General features: G+C 46.0%; 1 protein-coding gene across 1 annotated transcript in view; it reads left to right on the forward strand.

Annotated features, from left to right (window-relative positions):
- Positions 1–306: 306 nt before the first annotated feature.
- The window catches only part of ENPEP (glutamyl aminopeptidase), a 299623-nt gene continuing 285812 nt past the window's right edge, over positions 307–14117 (forward strand). Inside the window, exon 1 of the mRNA XM_085635692.1 lies at positions 307–1353. Coding sequence (XP_085491818.1) covers positions 671–1353 — 683 coding nt within the window. The 5' untranslated portion in view covers positions 307–670. The remainder of the gene's footprint in view (positions 1354–14117) is intronic.

Genomic DNA, 14117 nt, shown 5'->3' on the forward strand with positions numbered 1-14117 from the left:
ACTCTAAAGGGGAAACTAAACACTGAAAATATGGTGACATTATGGCCAAGTTCGTCCTCCTGTGTCGAAGGCCCTTCAAAATGACCTTAAACCTCCAGCTTGGTACTTGGTCAGGTAGCACCCATTGTTGTGTTTGTTAACAAAACTTATGCCATGGAATGGACAGCTGGTTCTTACCCAGCTGGTGAAATGCCCCAAAAGCGAAACAAATGTCAAACTAAAATTATCATTCGCACCGACTTCTTGCGAACATAGAAGTGCCAGGGTCCATCAAGATAACTGTATATGGTCTGTCAAGCTGTGCCCGGGCCCTGTTTTATGAGCTGCTGACACTGCTAGGCCGGGGATCCTCCCTCCCTTGCTGATTAACACAACACAGTTTTATATTTAACCATACCCAGGACACAGGGGGAGAGGCGGGAGGGTCGGCATTTATAAAAGGAGTGTGTTATCACTGCGAGTCGTCCAGTCTCCCTTCTCATTCTTCGGGGATAACGTTCCCCCTGAAGCAGCAGCAGCTGCTTGCCACATCAACCGACTGCGACAGGGAGGAAAGGCCACCACCCTCCATCCTCACTCTGTGGCGGCACTAGAGGAATCCCACTGCCTGCAGCCTGAGAGGTAGTTGCGATTGGCAGAGAGGGCTTCTGGCCTGTCCCCGCCATTAGCAATGGAAGGACTGCAAATGTCAGACGACTTTAAAACGAAAAGATACTGCATTAGGGGCAAGCACGTGGCCATCATCTGCGCCGCTGTGGCAGCTGTGGGGCTAGCGGTGGGGCTGGGTGTGGGCCTCACGCGCCCGGAGCCCTGCAAAGAGGTCCCTGCTGCTCCAGAAGCAACAGCAGGCCCCTCGAGCGCCGCCACCACCACCACCACCGTCGCCATGCCGAGCCTTGCTCCGTCCGCCGGACCGACAGAGGTCGTCTGCCTTGCCTCTCAAACCCACAACGGGGACTGGAAAAATTTCCGGCTCCCTGATTACATTGAACCGAAGCACTACAACCTGGAGTTGCGCCCGCTCATGGATGAGGAGATGTACACCGGGACGGTGCGCATCTGGATAAAGCTCACGCGGCCCAGCTCTCACGTGTGGCTGCACCTGCGCGAGACGCGCCTCACCAAGGTGCCGCAGCTCAGCCTTGACAGGCCTGGAGTCGGCGAGCAAGCCATGGCCGTGAGAGGGTGCTTCGAGTACCCCGAGCACGAGTACGTGGTGGTGGCAGCGAGCTCACAGCTGCCGCCCACAGGCGAACAGGAATACTACGTGCTCACGCTCGAGTTCGAGGGCAGGCTGAATGGGTCCCTGGTTGGATTTTATAAGACGACGTACGTTGAAGATGGCGTGATCAAGTAAGTGGTTTTCCATACTTATAAATCATGTTTTATGTATGTATATATGAAAGTACGCTAGGAGAATCCATAAGGGGCTACTGTGCATTATGGGCAGGACCACTGGAATTAAGCCGTGGCAGGAGAGGGCCAAATTATGGAGCCTAGCTTAAACATTATGCGGCAAGGAAAGGCAAAATATGCGGGATAATGCGGCATATTTTGTAAGAGTATTCATTATGTTGTCATTTTTAAATTTGGAAACATTGTCGGGGCAGACGTTACACCTCATTAGCACCCATGTAACACCCACATATAGCAATAAGCAACAGAAAGTTGATCAGTTCATCCTTGCAAAGGGCCTTCCACTGCGCAGCAACAAGTGTCCCATGTTTTTTTTGTAAATTCTGCAGATTATGCGACAGATGGTGGATTATGTGGCAAATGCGGCAAACCTATAAAGCTTAAGGGGATTTAGGATATATAGAATTATAGATGAGTAGCACTGAATTAAGGGGCTGTCTTTGATTGAGGGGTTCTGAGTGACATCAAATAGACAACAAGAGCGAAAAACATCCCCATAATTCACTTTTTTTAACTGTTGTCAGTTTTTTCAGGCATCCATTGATTCCAACACACACCTGTATTAGCTAGAGATTGGTTAGAGTAAACCAGGAAATTCACAATAAGAGCCAAGTCAGGGTTATGGGTTAGCTCTAAGAACCAAAACAGCAGAAAAGTATTGTGTATATCATTCAAAAAGTCTTTATTTATGATTATTCATCTTAAAAGACATACTATACAAGTCAATTTAAAAGCAGCAATCAAGTTAATACATCATAATTAAAATGTGATGACACAATTCATAAAATGTAAAATGGTCATAAAATCAGCTTTATAAGTAAAATGGAGGGAGCAAGTTGGGCTACGAACCTCCGCTCCTTTCCCTGATTGCCCAAGACCAACTAAGAAATTTGGCTACACCAACAATAATTAAGTCTTTGTCACCAATTTTTAACAGCCTTTTAGCAGACAGGGCAGAGGCTGTGCCCAGTGAGCGACACAGGGGTTTGAGCCATGTGTTCCTAGGTAATTGGTAAGCTGGGCAGACATAGAGGAGATGGCTTATGTTTTCAGAATGCTCAGGGCAGAACGGACACCTGTCTCCCAGGCCTATTTTCCATTTTCTGGTAAAGTCCCTTAAAGGGAGCGTTTCCACCCTGAACTGATGAAACAGCCTACGATCTCTGGGCTTTGTGATCAGGTCCCAATAAGCTTCAAGAGAGGGTTCGTCTTTAAAATCCAAAAAGGCTCTGGTCAAAGGAGAGTCCAATAGTATGTTGATCCTTCTTGATTTGACCAAACTCCAGAAAGCCACTCTTAAGTCCGATTTTGATGGGATAGCAGTAGATGACGGGGAAAACCAGAGGTCTCTCATGCCCATATCTATAAGGAGGTTTTTGATGGTTTTTAGCCATGAAATCTTATTGTAATGGTCCAACCCCCTTACTTCGAGTAGGGCCTTAGAGAATTGGATTAATTCCTGATTCGACCACAACCTTCTCCAGAAATATAACATTTTTAACTTGACGACTTCCTCAATTGGGTTGCAACCAAGATCAAACAATAGAGGAATTCGTGGGGTCGATTGTGGGAGTCCTACTAGCGATCTAAAGAATTTGTTCTGGGCCAGTATTAGGTCTGACAAGTTGCAATTCCCCCAGATTTCTGCACCGTATAAAACGGCTGGGGCTATTTTCGTTGAGTACAACTTGATTACTGGGGCTATAGGTTTGCTGATGGATAGCCTGTGTTCTCTTAATAAAGCTCCCGCCAACTGAGAGTGTTTTAAAGCCAGAAGCTTCATCTGGGGGGCCCAGCTCATTTTCTCGCCAATGGTTATGCCCAGATAGGTGAAGACCTTGGCCTGTTCTAATGGCTTCCCCCCCATGGACACTTTTGCTGTAACATCACCTGCCCCATGAAGGACCATGAATTTAGTTTTGTCCACATTAATCTCTAACTCATGTTCGCTGCAAAACGCCTCAAAGCGATGTAACGCCCGTTGTAGACCCTGACGGGTTTTAGATAATATCAGGGTGTCATCAGCGAACATGAGTAGAGGGACCCTTTGTCCATCTAATTTGGGTGCGTCAGTGGGATGGTCCTCAAAATAATGTACTACACCGTTAATAAATAATGAAAACAGTGTGGGTGCCAGGACGCACCCCTGCCGTACTCCCTTCTCAACCTTGAATCTATTAGTGACTTCGCCAGGGTTCCCCCACCGGACCTGGGCATAGTTAGAGCTGTGGAGCTTGACCACGAAGTCAACTAACTCCCTGGGCATCCCTAACCTAAGTAGGACGTCCCAAAGTTTGAATCTTGGGACGAGGTCAAATGCGGATTTTAGGTCCACAAAAGCTGCAAAGATAAGACCCTTGCCCAACAAAACCTCCTTCCAGTAAATTAAAACAAATTTAAAAACCTGATCCAGTGTCCCCATGCGTGCACGAAACCCTACTTGGAGGATAGATAAAATCTTATTATCGTCAATCCAGCTGTGTATTCTGCCTAAAATGACACGAGCGATAATTTTTTGCAGTGCTTCAATGAGGCTTATTGGCCTGTAATTCCCTGGGGCAGCACGATCTCCTTTTTTATAGATCGGTATTATTTCTGCGCCCGACCATGATTCGGGGAAAGAAGTTCCCCCGGCCAGGGAATTCATTAAGTTAGTGATGTAGGGGACCCAAAGATCTTTATCCTGTCTGAACAGGTCTGCAGGAATGCAGTCAGGACCAGGGGCCTTGCCGCTAGGTATATTTTTTAAAACCGCTTCAATCTCCTTTGTGCTAAATCTTAATGGAGCCTCTATTTTGGTTTGTAAAATTGCGGGACAAGGAGTTCGAACTGGGCCCTGTTGGTATTGTGCCTTGAAGTGGGCAACCCAACTATCAGGTTCCACATTGTTGTTTGGGGCTTGAGGCCTTCGTCCATCTCCCCGCCTTATTAGGTCCCAAAAATGGGACATATTCCTGCCTTTACAGGCTTCCAGCAGGTCCTTCCAACGTCCCTCATCCCACTCTTTTTTTGCATGTTTTATGGTGGATTTGTAATTGATCCGTGCCTGCTTAATCAAATCGTAGGACCTAGATTTAATAGCAGACAAGAGGGCTTTGTGGGTGGACCTACAGTGAGCGTTATACCATGTAATGGGCTCATGTTTCTTTTTACTCCCCATGGGTTTTATGTTAATGAAATATGGCTTAAGGCTATTTATGAGGTCCGAGTGGATTTTTGGTAGTTTATCATTAAGGGACTCTTGTGTGTTGCAGGTGTTTATTTCGCCCAATGCACTTGATATCAGGGCCCTTATACCTAGCACCTTGGTCTCGTCCAGTGCCACCTTGTCCCATTTAACTCGTCTAAAGTCGTTGCCAATTATTATTGGGGCACCACTTTTTATCGGATTACCACTGGTCTGTTGTGCAAATCCCTGAATATCCACTGTCAAAATCAGTGGATTGTGATCACTTTCTGGCCTAGTTTGTATAACCATGTCAGACACGATATACCAGATTTCCAGGTTGACTAGAATGTAGTCGATTCTGCTTTTCGTTCGACCGTTGTTAAAGGTCGGTGCACCCTGGGCATCAGATTTTGTTCTTCCATTCACTGCCCTAAGACCCCTTTCCAGACACATCCCTTTGAGCTGGAGCGCAGCCTCGGTCCATTTATTTATTGGTTTGGAGGTTAGCAAGGGGATGCCCCAAAGGGCATCTTCCTCCTCACTCAACTTACCATCATCGCCATCCAGGGGTTCAAAACATGTATTAAAATCCCCCAGGATGATCAGGTTGTTTTTAATGGAACCTTCCGTTAAAAGGGATTCCAATACTGTAATGGTCTGGGAGCTCTTTCCGCCCGCTTGTCCCCTGGCATAAACATTGACTAGGGATAGTACTGGCCCATTCTGGAATTTTAATTTAATAGCCAGGATGTCCGGGTTATCTATTGGAATTACTTCAATAGAGACCCCAGGAATTTGTCTAACCCAAATCGTCAAGCCCCCTACCGGTCTTCCCCTAGGTCCCTTTCTCGCGGGTCTTGAAAAATTCAAGTATCCGACGTTGTGTATATTCTCTACAGCCCATGTTTCCTGAAAGGCCCATATATCCACATCATTAACTAGGGTTGCCCAATCATCTATGTCGACCTTAGATTCCAGGCCGGCGATGTTCCAAGAGGCAATGGCCATGGAATCGTTTGTTGCTGGGTTGGTCAAGTTCCCTGCATCATGTAAATGCACAACAGGGAGTCTATCGGGGCTTGATTGTATTATATGAAATGCCCTAGATTGGGCAACGGGCTTTGGCTGTGGAGGTTGGTTGCTTATCGGGGCCTCTGGGGTAGTGATGATTGCACCTTCCCTGTATGCTCTTAGGCCCCCTGTTCTTTGTCAATCTATGTCTCCAAGAGAAGACAATGCTTCAAAGCGATTTTTAGATACAAATCGTTGCTCGGGGCCTGATATAGCTTTCCCAAGGAGGTCATTTATTTGGTGTCTTACAGTGTCCTGTTTATAAAAATACCCCAATGGCAATACCTGGATTGATGACCAATCGCATGATGGGTGTCCAGTGGATTCAAGGATATCATAAACCAAATCCGGTGACCTAAAGCTTAGAACCACACAGTCCCCAGCAAAAGATTTTTCAGAGTGACCTACCCAATCTATCCTTCTAACCATTTTAAAGTCCCTATGCAGTCTATTGCCTAAGTTTGTCATTTTGTTTAGATGATGCAGGGCTTTGTTCTTGAGGGACGACCAATGCTCTTGTGTATTATGTGGTAATACGGGCACGTTTGCCAAGATAATAGTGTAAGGGGTTGCTTGGGGTGGCAGATGAAGAGAGGGGCACCTGGGATAATCGCCTGTCTTATTGTTGGTAGCCTGACCACGAGTCTTCACAAGGGTCGAGGTTCCGTTGTTCGTTGGAACTACCATGGTGGGTATAGGTGGCTGTGGATTTGCCCTGACTACCCCCTCTTGTGCACCCACATACCCCATTCGGTCTTGGGAAGGATTGCCCCTAGTTTGGTTGTCTTGATTTACCTTGGCAGATAACGTGGATAGAGGCGCCTCTGCTGCTGCCTCTGTACGAGATTGAAGCGAAGCCGCTGCCGCTGTGCAAGCGCAGGCCTCCTCTATTTTATTTAACCTTAGGATTACCATATCAAGGCGTTTGCATATTGGCTCAAGAATGGAGGCTAGCTTTCCTTCTAGAAGCGAGATAAGATCCCTCGATGATAGTAAGGGGTTTACCGCTACGGGGTCGCTAGCTATGACTTCGTTGAGGGAAGTATTTGGGTCGCCTAAGGCAGGAGTGTTGGCTGGGTCATTATTAACAGATGTGGCAGAGGCTTTTGATTTGGATCTAGTGATTTTGGGTGTATGGCAGCCCTTCTTAGCCTTTGTGTGTTGGTCCTTAGCAATTTTCCCTGCGACTTTCGTTCCCTTAGTCTTCGCCCTTACAGATCTGCTCTGGTTGCTCTGAGTGGTAGGAGCGGGGGGAGATACAGGAACAGTTAGAGCATCACTATTAGCTGTGGTCAGGGACTGGTCAAGGGAGTCGTTTGAATGCCTTAACGGGCTGGGAGCATAAAGTGGGGTGTTAGAAGTGAGCCCCCCACCCAATAACCTAGGATCCAGTGATAATCTTCTCTCAGTGGCCTCGATTTCGTGTATCAACACTGATTCTGCACGTACTAGGAAAGCATCTAGAGTACCTACTACCTTGTCTCCAGCTTTCCATTTCGGCATGTTAGCGTTAGTGGAATTGTTGGCTAGAGGCTCAGCACGGCTCAATAACGTTGTCAGGAACCTGGTGAGTGCCCTTACCATAGGGCAGTGTTATCCCAAAAGACATAGAGTAGTAATTAAACCGGCTACTGTAAATTATTGGTTTAATGTTAACCCGGTGAAAAAGACCCTTTCAAGATGGCCGCCGCGTTGCCCGCGAAGCATCAGAGGCTCCAGAAGAGACGTTCTAGTCTTGAAGGCACTTCGGAATGATGCGGCTCGCGAGCGCGCTCAACTGCGCACTTCAATTTGAATCTGAGGTAGAGAAGTTCGAATTCGAAGCGCGCTTCCTTTTAAGCAATTTAGTGGAAGCGGCGCTTATTCAAAGACATAATTTCACAGAGGGAATTATTTCCCATTCAAGTGTTCAGTATTCAAGTGTCCAATTCTTATTTGGGACATTACTAATTCGCATTGTGAGAGGCCAGTTGTTGAAGCCTTCCAGGAGTTTCGAGAGTACTAAGCTGGTGAGCCCGAGAACCTTCACAGTCAAGTAAGCCAAGAATTTATCCTGCTACAGCGTTAAGGAGACTGCAACTTTGGAGAAGCGCGTTAGCCACTGTACCCTTCCTTCCTAGCGTTCTTCCCTTTCCTTTCCTTCCACTCTATCCTTCCTTGATCCTTCTTGCGCGTACCTCCCTGAAGCCATTTACCTTCACTAATTCAACGAGAACTGTTCCAGACTTCAGGAAGAGAGACTTCATGTGAGACTTCATTCAATTAGACAAATATTCCGAACCTTTATGAGAAACCTAAGTGATAGGTCAAGCTACCAGTTAGGTAGGAGACGTCCATTTCCCAGTTAATAGAAGAAAGGTAGAAAGTAGTGTTGTGATTCTAATGTAGTGTCTTCCATGTGTGCTAGGAAGCTACAGTTCCAGACCAGTAGGAACTGAGAGACCTCATTACAGAAGAGGAGCCTACACTCCAGCAATACCTGGTAGGACAGATAAGAAGTGTTTAGATAAGTAATGAGCAGAACTGTTATGTGTATTTGAATGCTTATTTCCCCTTATGTGCATTAGAACCCCAGAAGACAGGAAAACAGAAGACAAGGGAATTCAGGTCCAGCTCGAGTGTCTTTCTCTTCTCTGTCCAACTCCCCTTTCCCCCTGCTTAGAGCAGCTGCTTAACGCAGTGTGTTCTGAGAGGAAGGAATTGGGAATAAGCATCTTCTGCCTCTGTGGAGAATCAACGGCCTTGACAGATTGAAGTGCCCACGACTTCACTCCACCCAGGCAGAATGGCAGAGGATTTTAGTTTGAAGGCGTTAGGGGACATGTTAGAGAGAATTCAGCGGGATGTGGGACATCTTAGCGCTGAGAATAAGAGTCTTAAACAAGAAATGGTAGCTTCACGACAGGAAACAATGATGCTATCCCAAAGAGTTAGTGAGATGATGCCTTCAGACTCTCCTCCTTCTGTAGCAGATTTAAAGGGTTCCTTGCCAGAAACTAACCCCCGAACAGTGGCCCAAGTTGTTCATTCAGTTTCCCCCCTTATTCCTTTAGCACCACCCGAAAGGTTTAGCGGGGATCCTCAAAAGGCCCAATTGTTCCTCACACAATGTTCCCTTCATTTCATGTGTCGCTCAACCCTATTTCCAGATGCTCAATCCCGGGTGGCTTTCATTTTGTCTTATCTTAGTGGGGATGCCGCCAATTGGGCTATGCCTCTGGTTTCCCGAGATGATCCTTTTTTATATGATTTTGAACGCTTCAAGACAGAGTTTCTTCGTATCTTTGACAGGAGAAGAATTTCCCAGGCCACTGACAATGAACTTTTGGAACTGCGTCAAGGATCCAAAGATCTCCTCACGTACTTAACGCAATTTAACAAACTGTTAATGGAAACTAATTGGCCACCAGAGAAGAGGGCTGCACTGTTTTATAGAGGTTTACGGGATGAGATAAAGGACACACTTGCACAGATTCCAAACCGACCTACTGATTTTACAGAATTAGTAGACTTAGTGTTAGAAATCGACTTTCGCTGTACGGAGAGAAAAGGAGAAAAGAAGTCTAGAGATTTTAAATGGAATTTTTCACGTTTTGACAGACCTAGAGTTGAAGGGAGTAAAACTAATGGATCCACATCAGAGAGTGAACCAATGCAGATAGGAACAGTGAGGGGTCCCTTAAGTAAAGAGGAAAAGGAGTCGAGGAGAGCAAAGAAGTTATGTATGTACTGTGGAGCTGCAGGACATTTCGTGAAAGAGTGCCCAAAGAGACCTAAATCTGTTGTGTCGGGAAACTCTCAAAACCATCTGTAGGAGGAGCCGCTCAGATGGCGAAATGTGAAAAGAAGGTTCCAGAATCCCATTGCATAATGAACACCCTTCAAACTCAAGCACCGCATTTGATCCTACAGATGACGTTGAAGTTCCGTGAACAAGAAATCACAGGAGTAGCCATCATGATTGACTCCGGAGCTACGGGGAACTTCTGTGACATCAAGTACGCGAAGAGGATGGGAATCCAAGCGAGGTTAAAGGAAAAGAAGGAGTTGGTTCGAGCCGTAGATGGGACCAATCTTTCATCGGGTCCCATCACCCATCACACTGAGTTGTTAGAATTGGTCCAATCAAATGGACATCGAGAATATCTTCAGTTTAACTTGATTGATGCCCCACAGTTTCAGATCATTCTGGGTATCCCGTGGCTCACCACACACAATCCGACAATTGACTGGGAGAATCGGACTGTTGAGATGACTTCTTTGTTTTGTTCTGAACATTGTTTCTCCTCAGATGAAAAGAATCTAGAACCTTCCACAGCCACCTTGTTGTCTTACGGAGGAGATCCCATTGGGGTTGTCGAGTCAATACTTGTTCCGGATGAATACAAGGAATTTGGGGATGTGTTCAGTGAATGTGAAGCGGAACGATTGCCCCCCCATCGCTCTTACGATTGCGCCATTGACCTTGAACCAGGGGCCGTTTTGCCCTGCAGTCGGATTTATGCATTAACGGAGGCCGAGAACCTGTATTTGAAGGATTATTTGGATCGTTACTTAGCTAACGGGTTCATTAGACCATCCCAGTCTCCGGTCTCCTCACCATTGTTTTTCATTCCAAAGAAAGAAGGGTCTTTGAGGACTTGCATCGATTATCGAGCAATCAACAGAGCAACGATTAAAAACCGCTATCCGTTACCTTTGATTTCCGTCCTTTTGGATCAGATCAAAGAGGCTCAGATATTCACGAAATTAGATCTTCGGGGAGCTTACCATCTTATCCGAATGAAGGAGGGTCATGAGTGGAAGACAGCCTTCAGAACCAAGTACGGGCTCTTCGAATATCAGGTGATGCCCTTCGGGCTGTGCAATGCTCCCGCAGCCTTTCAACATTTTATTAATGATGCCATGGGAGATTTGTTGGATAAGGTAGCGGTGATCTATTTGGACGACATTTTGATTTTTTCTAAGAATCCACAAGAACATGTGAGGCATGTGAAGTTGGTCCTCGAAAGACTTCGACAACATCAGCTCTATGTGAAATTAGAGAAGTGTGCGTTCAGTGTTCGCACTGTTGAGTTTTTAGGGTTTGTACTGTCACCAGACGGAATTACCATGGACACCAGGAAGGTGCAGGCTGTGGTCGAATGGCCATCTCCCACAGATGTCAAGGAGGTACAGCGATTTTTGGGGTTTGCCAATTTCTATCGTCGATTCATTCAAGGTTTTTCTCAAAAGATTCTCCCCATCACAAAATTGTTAAAAAAAGGGGAAAAATTTCAATGGACAGAAGAGGCGGAACAGGCCTTTGTCTATCTCAAGACCAGTTTTACATCGGCCCCAATTCTCCTTCATGCAGATCCTTCTGAACCTTTCTTTGTAGAAGCGGATGCCTCAGACCAAGCCATAGGTGGAATTCTGTCTCAGCGACACCGATCTACGGGACAACTACATCCAGTAGCTTTCAGGTCTAGAAAGTTGAATGCAGCAGAGCAGAATTACACTATTGCGGAGAAAGAGCTGCTGGCCGTAAAGGATGCTTTTGTGGAATGGAGGCATTATTTATTAGGAGCCCAGTATACGGTCACAGTTTTCACGGATCATAAAAACCTTCAGTTTTTGAAATCAGCCAGAACCTTGACTCCTCGTCAACTACGCTGGTCCCTTTACTTTGCCGACTTTGATTTTGTGATTACTTATCGCCCAGGCAGTAAGAATGGCAAAGCGGACGCTCTGTCCCGAATTCAAACAGAGGCCTCAGAACATCCAGTGGAATCACGCCCAATTATTCCTGAATCCAAGATTGTATGCACTCTTACTTTCACGAACTATAAGGAAAAAATTGGAAGACAAATGACTATAGAGGAAATGTCAGAATGGGCAAATCAAGAAACAGACCGAGAGATTGTCAACTCCTTGCCTTACCATCGAGGTGCGTTATATTTGCCAGCCAGAGCAATCCAAGAACAAGCTTTGAAAGACTGTCATGATCAACCATTAGCAGGGCATAAAGGCATGGCCAAGACACTTGACTTAGTCCAGCGATACTTCTGGTGGCCGGATATGAAGGCTCATGTGAAACGCTATGTGGAATCCTGTCACATCTGTGCTCGAGGGAAAACCAGTAGGCAAGCGCCCCAAGGATTTTTACAACCCCTACCTACTCCCACAGAACCCTGGCACACAGTCACATTAGATTTAATCGTAGACCTTCCAGTAAGCAGGGGGTATGATACCGTTTTAGTTGTAGTGGACACCTTTACTAAAATGAGTCACTTCATTCCTATAAAAGGGGTTCCCACAGCTAGAGAAATAGCCAAACTTTTCAGTGAACACATAGTTAAGATTCATGGGGTGCCTAAGATCTTGATTTCTGACAGGGGTCCTCAGTTTGTCTCTCGATTCTGGAAGGCCTTCATGCTGGGATTAGGGGTGGAAGTCAGGCATTCTACCAGTTATCATCCCGAGACAGATGGTCAAACGGAACAAGTAAATCAAGAGTTGGAACAATACCTTCGCCTGTTCCTTTTGGCTCGGGATGGTGAGTGGTCAGACCTGTTGTGGATGGCAGAATTCGCGCACAACAATGCGAAGAATGTCTCCACTGGGTTTACTCCATTTTACCTCAATTTTGGAAGACATCCAAATCCCTTCAGTTGTGGAGAAGAGTTTGGGGTTCCGGCAGCTGATCAGTATTTGAAAGAACTATCCCGAGCTCACAAATCTGCAGAGTCTAATATTCTAAAGGCTAAGGAGAGTTATAAGCGACAAGCAGATAAACACAGAAAGAAGGCCCCTCAGTATCAGGTGGGAGATTCAGTGTGGTTATCCTCTCGTCACCTGCGATTGAAGGGGAATAGAAAATTTCAACCACGGTATATTGGTCCCTTCCCAATAGAACAGGTGTTAGGGCCAGTGACAGTTAAGCTAAAATTGCCTTCACAATTAAAGATTCACCGTGTATTCCATGTATCCCTCCTTAAGCCAGCAGTCCCCCATCTTCGCAAGGGTACCCCTCCCCCTCCAGTGAGAATCAAAGGACACACTGAATATGAAGTCAAAGAAATCTTAGATTCAAGAAGGATTCGAGGGAAACTATATTATTTGGTGGACTGGAAGGGGTATGGACCTGAAGAGAGATCTTGGGAACCGGCCTTAAACGTGCATGCTTCCCAATTAATTAAACGCTTTCATTTGCAAAATCCTCTCAAACCTAGACCGATAAATCGGTCATTGAGAGGGGGTACTGTCAGGAACCGGGTGAGTGCCCTTACCATAGGGCAGTGTTATCCCAAAAGACATAGAGTAGTAATTAAACCGGCTACTGTAAATTATTGGTTTAATGTTAACCCGGTGAAAAAGACCCTTTCAAGATGGCCGCCGCGTTGCCCGCGAAGCATCAGAGGCTCCAGAAGAGACGTTCTAGTCTTGAAGGCACTTCGGAATGATGCGGCTCGCGAGCGCGCTCAACTGCGCACTTCAATTTGAATCTGAGGTAGAGAAGTTCGAATTCGAAGCGCGCTTCCTTTTAAGCAATTTAGTGGAAGCGGCGCTTATTCAAAGACATAATTTCACAGAGGGAATTATTTCCCATTCAAGTGTTCAGTATTCAAGTGTCCAATTCTTATTTGGGACATTACTAATTCGCATTGTGAGAGGCCAGTTGTTGAAGCCTTCCAGGAGTTTCGAGAGTACTAAGCTGGTGAGCCCGAGAACCTTCACAGTCAAGTAAGCCAAGAATTTATCCTGCTACAGCGTTAAGGAGACTGCAACTTTGGAGAAGCGCGTTAGCCACTGTACCCTTCCTTCCTAGCGTTCTTCCCTTTCCTTTCCTTCCACTCTATCCTTCCTTGATCCTTCTTACGCGTACCTCCCTGAAGCCATTTACCTTCACTAATTCAACGAGAACTGTTCCAGACTTCAGGAAGAGAGACTTCATGTGAGACTTCATTCAATTAGACAAATATTCCGAACCTTTATGAGAAACCTAAGTGATAGGTCAAGCTACCAGTTAGGTAGGAGACGTCCATTTCCCAGTTAACCCCTTCGATGCTGCTCATATTCCGCCGCTGTGCTGGCGGAATCTTGCGCGGGCGTGGTCATGACGGAATGGTTCCGTCATGAGCACAGCTCAACCGTGGGTCATGACGGAACCATTCCGTCATGAGCACCGAAGGGGTTAATAGAAGAAAGGTAGAAAGTAGTGTTGTGATTCTAATGTAGTGTCTTCCATGTGTGCTAGGAAGCTACAGTTCCAGACCAGTAGGAACTGAGAGACCTCATTACAGAAGAGGAGCCTACACTCCAGCAATACCTGGTAGGACAGATAAGAAGTGTTTAGATAAGTAATGAGCAGAACTGTTATGTGTATTTGAATGCTTATTTCCCCTTATGTGCATTAGAACCCCAGAAGACAGGAAAACAGAAGACAAGGGAATTCAGGTCCAGCTCGAGTGTCTTTCTC

Source organism: Triturus cristatus, chromosome 2_1, assembly GCF_964204655.1.
Source record: "Triturus cristatus chromosome 2_1, aTriCri1.1, whole genome shotgun sequence".
NCBI classification, from domain to species: domain Eukaryota; kingdom Metazoa; phylum Chordata; class Amphibia; order Caudata; family Salamandridae; genus Triturus; species Triturus cristatus.